General features: G+C 26.8%; 1 protein-coding gene across 1 annotated transcript; it reads left to right on the top strand.

Moving 5' to 3' along the window:
* The first annotated feature begins 1,130 nt into the window (after positions 1-1,130).
* Positions 1,131-3,927, top strand: LOC117929011. Its single transcript, XM_034849197.1, has 3 exons — positions 1,131-1,249; positions 2,293-2,747; positions 3,344-3,927. Exons 1-3 carry the CDS (start codon positions 1,234-1,236, stop codon positions 3,776-3,778), a joined length of 906 nt encoding a protein of 301 aa, XP_034705088.1. The 5' UTR covers positions 1,131-1,233; the 3' UTR covers positions 3,779-3,927.
* Positions 3,928-4,741: the final 814 nt, after the last annotated feature.

Genomic DNA, 4,741 nt, shown 5'->3' with positions numbered 1-4,741 from the left:
ATTAATAATTTTTTGGATTTTTTAAAAATAATTAAATATAAATTACTTGATAGTGATGAAATTTTTATTTAAAAGTTATCTATGTTGTAATATAATGTTACTATTAAAACTTAGGTAGTCAATTCTAAATTAATAAATGTTTGATTAAACCTAAAAGTCTAAACATTTATAAAAATCTTTAAATTAAACTAAACATTACCTACAAATAAAAAAGATATTTGATAAAATATCAAATATTTAAATTAAATTAAAATTTACCAACAATTAAAATAACATATGTTTGAATAATTATGTACGTAGTCATGAAGTAAAAAATACTTGATTAAACTTAAAAGTCTAAACATTTAAAAAATCTCTTGAAATTAAACAAAACATAGCCCACAATAAAAATATATATTTAATAAAATATCAAGTACAAAATTATAAAAACTTATTTTTCTAGATTTATTTTATGTATATTACGATTTAAATAAATTTAATTTTATTAACATTAAATAAAATTTAAAATACAAACAAACAAATATTTTATAAAATTTATTCAATATTCATGGTTATCTAATTTTTTATTATATCTATTTTTCTTTCACACACAAAATTAGTTTTTTAGATGGGGCAAACTTGCATTTTTATTTTTATTTTTTAACTTTCTAAAATTCGTAAATAAACAAAATAATTTTTTATTTTTAAAATATGAGCGGGGCATGTACCCCCAAGCCTATGGTGGCTTTGCCCTTGGCTAAAGGAAGCTTGGTTATGTGAGATATTCCTTGAGAACATTACCTATACCATTGCTAAAAAAGAATAGAACCCAAAAACTTTTTGAGGAAAAGGGAAAAAATCAAAATTCAAAACCATACTTGCAAGAAGAGAATCAAAACCATTAATCGAGAGGAAGGGAAAGAATCAAAACCACTTTACTTTTGCTTATATAATGAATTTAAAACAAAAAGAAAACAAATATACTTTTTACCATTGAGAAAGGAAAGAATCCAAGTTCAAAACCATACTTGCAATGAGAGAACCAAAACCATTAATTGAGGAGAAAGGAAAGAACCAAAACAACTTTGTCTTTCCTTATATAATGAATTTAAAACAAGAAGAGCGCCATAAATTCCACTTCAAGATCACTAGTCATCTATTTTAATCTCATCTCCTTTTTTTTCTCTATTTTGGTTTTATGTGGAAGCTCAGTTTTAGGTACTTAAAAGTTAGTGGACTGCTTTTCTTGTGGAAATGGCTTTCAACTCATGTAAGTTTACCAAACTTAGTTGAGTTATATGTCTGTTAATTTCCTTGTTTTCTTGATAAATTAATCCATATAGATATTATCCACTTCGTGTCTAAAGAGTTCTCATGATTTAAGAACATGTTTATAAAATTAAAAAGAGTTCATACATAAATAGTGTCAAATTTTTTTTCTCCTATCTAATATGTGACTTCATATATATATATAAGCTTACCAAACATGGGGTTGAGTTATATGTTTGTTAGTTTTCTTGATAAATTAATCCATATAAATATTATTCGCTTTGGGCTTAAAGAGTTTTTACGATTTAAAAACATGTTTATAAAATTAAGAGGAGTTGATATATAAATGTATGGCGTCAATTTTTTTTTTCCTTACCAAACTTGGTCGAGTTATATGTTTGTTAATTTCCTTATTTTCTTGATAAATTAATCCATGTAAATATTATTTGCTTTGAGCCTAAAAAGTTCTCACAATTTAAAAACATGTTTATAAAATTAAGGGGAGTTAATACATAAATAACATCGAAAATTTTTGTTAGTTTGTTTCGTTGTTAGTTAATACATAAATAATATCATAAATAACGTCAACTCAAGTAAGCTTACCAAACATGGGGTTGAGTTATACGTTTGTTAGTTTCTTTGTTTTCTTGATAGATTAATCCATGTAGATATTACCCATTTTTGGCTTAAAGAGTTATCACCATTTAAAAACATGTTTATTAAATTAAGAGGAGTTCATACATAAATATATATCAAAAAAAATTTCTCCTATATATATATAAATATTTATTCAACTCAGGTAAGCTTACAAAACTTGGCCGAGTTATATGTTTGTTAATTTCCTTATTTTCTTAATAAATTAATCGGTATAAATATTATTTGTTTCGGGTTTAAAGAGTTTTCATGATTTTAAAACATGTTTATAAAATTAAGAGGAGTTAATACATAAATAACGTCAATTTTTTTTCTTTTATCTAATGTGAGATTTCATATATATATATATTGCATAACTAATTTTGGTTTTATGGTCTAATTCATGCATAGCAACCAAAGCAACCCCTGAAATGAGCTTGAAGCTTCTAATCAACAAAAAGGACAATAAAGTCGTCTTCGCTGAAGCTGAAAAAGATTTCATAGATTTCCTATTCAACCTCCTGACTTTGCCTATTGGTACCATTACGGGTTTCCTCCCAAAAGAAATTTGTCTAGGAGGCCTGCATGAGAGTATGAAAAAACTGGAGGGAGCTTACTTGCAGCCTAACCAGAGCTCGGACTCGCCCTTGAAGTTGAACACACCAGCCTATGCTATTCTTCCTTTCTTTAATTCTTCTTCATCAAGGAGTTATGGTCATGTGCAGGGCTTGGTTACCTACATGGTGACTGATGACTTGTCGATTACACCCATGTCCTTGTCAGCAACCATGGCTTTGTTTAAGAAGTACAACATAGAAGAAGTTGATGTTCTCGAGGAGAAGGTGGTTGCAATTGGCCTTGATGAGGTAAACAATTATCTGGCTAGTTGGGTTTTAATTGATTTCTTTTCTGGCTTATTCTCTTGCAGATTTGGTTGGGTTTTGGAGTTAATCTTTTTCCCATAGCATAATTATATTAATTAGGAGATATTACTTATAAATCAATTACTAAATTATTATACCTTGTTTGGTAACTGATTTTAGAAATAGTTTTCTATTCAATAGAATAAAAAGAAAAACATATTTTCAATCAGGAAATAAAAACATGATGTTTTTAAATTACGTTTTTTAGTTAATTGTTTCCATTTATTTTCCAAGATTTATTCTAAAAATAATAATATAAATATGGAAGAATGATTAAAAATAAAATATTACATGTAACACTATTTTTAAAACATATCTAGAAACATAAAATAAAAAAAATAAAAAAAGAATTAAAGAACATTTTAGATTCTTCAATAGATTTGTTTTACAAAATATCATAAATAATTTTTAAAAACATTCTCAAAAAGTTTTTTCCTATGAATATTTTAAAAAACATAGCATAAATTTTTCTCTGAAAGTTTTGAAAGGAATTTTCTTTTTGGATATTGATTTAATCAATCTTTTTATTCACTTTTCAGGCTTTGCAGATATTGAAGGGTGCTCTGCAGTCCAAGGCAGCTCTCACTAAAGCCTTCCTTGAGAAAGAAGAAACAAAAGCCAAAGTTAACCATCGAATGGACAACCACAACCAACCGTTGATCATTGTACCGTCTAGCCATCAAATCGACTACCAACCATCGACCATTGAACCGCCTAGCTATGAAATTGACTGTCGACCATCTACCATTAAACCGCCTAGCCATCAAATTTATCGTCAACCATTGATCCTTGAACTGCCTAGCCATCAAATCGACTGCCAACCATCAACCATTAAACTGCCTAGCCATCAAATCGATTGCAAACCGCCTAAACCAGCAACCACACTGGTGACCATCCAAATAAAACCCATGTCACATGTTGGGCTCTATGGTAAACCCAGGAGTAGTGGAGAAGTCTTTCCTTCGGATGCGTAATGTATTAAAAGGCCTCCTCATTTTTATCACCATCAGATGTGGGATTGATATATTAGTTTCAAGAAAAGTCAATGAAAAAAAAATCCCACCTATAACAATTTGAACTATGGACCTCAAGTTGAGGAGATAACATAGGCACCATTCGGTTACATACTTTTGAATGCTAGACCATCAAAAGCAACCAAACGGATTCAATTTTTAGCAATTGTGAAGTTTTGGTTAGGTTTTGTTATTGTGGAAATTGATTTAGTTGATTCAATTTTCAATTTTCTTGATTCCTAATCAATAAAAATTAAATCAAATTGATATTTTAAAACTTGTATTTCTTATAATTCATAATGGTTTCCCATTAAATGAGTTTTTTTTTCTATTACTTTCATTATTATGTATATTACATGGACTCAATTTAATTAATTCATTATTTATAAATTATAGTCAAAACAATCTTCAAATACATCAATTATAGAACAAAAATATATATAAAAACTTAAAATGTTCTTAATCCATTTTTCATATTTTTAAATATATTTTAAAAATAAACTTTATCATAATACTTTATTTTTTAATTATTTTTCATATTTGTATAATTATTCTTTAAAACAAAATTTAGAAAATAAACAAAAATAATTAAAAAATGTTCCTTAAAAACACAATATTTTTTTGTTTTTAGAATAAAAAGATTTTTTCTATCTTTAAAAATAAAAAATTGATTTCTATTTGTAAAATTAATGATGGACTAAATCCTGTTTTTTATTTTTAAAAACAAAAAATTGTTTTATATTTCTTGATATCAAACATATTTTTCTATTTTTTATTTTAAAAAACAAAAAACAATTTTTAAAATCAATTGTCAAACAGGGCATTAGATTAACTTCATCCAATTCATCGTCAAGCTTGGTCTGCTTTGATTTTTCCATTCCTAAAAGTTTGATAAAGTCTAGGTCTTGGGCATGACAACCAAAA

This window comes from Vitis riparia, chromosome 13 (genome assembly GCF_004353265.1).
Source record: "Vitis riparia cultivar Riparia Gloire de Montpellier isolate 1030 chromosome 13, EGFV_Vit.rip_1.0, whole genome shotgun sequence".
NCBI lineage: Eukaryota > Viridiplantae > Streptophyta > Magnoliopsida > Vitales > Vitaceae > Vitis > Vitis riparia.
Note: the sequence above shows the minus strand (reverse complement) of the source record. Positions and strands in the feature narration are given on the sequence as shown.

Bases quoted from the DNA above. Each gene is read 5' to 3' on its own strand.
- LOC117929011 (XM_034849197.1), top strand. The intron at 2,748-3,343 runs GTAAACAATTAT...TTCACTTTTCAG, and splicing joins TTGCAATTGGCCTTGATGAG to GCTTTGCAGATATTGAAGGG.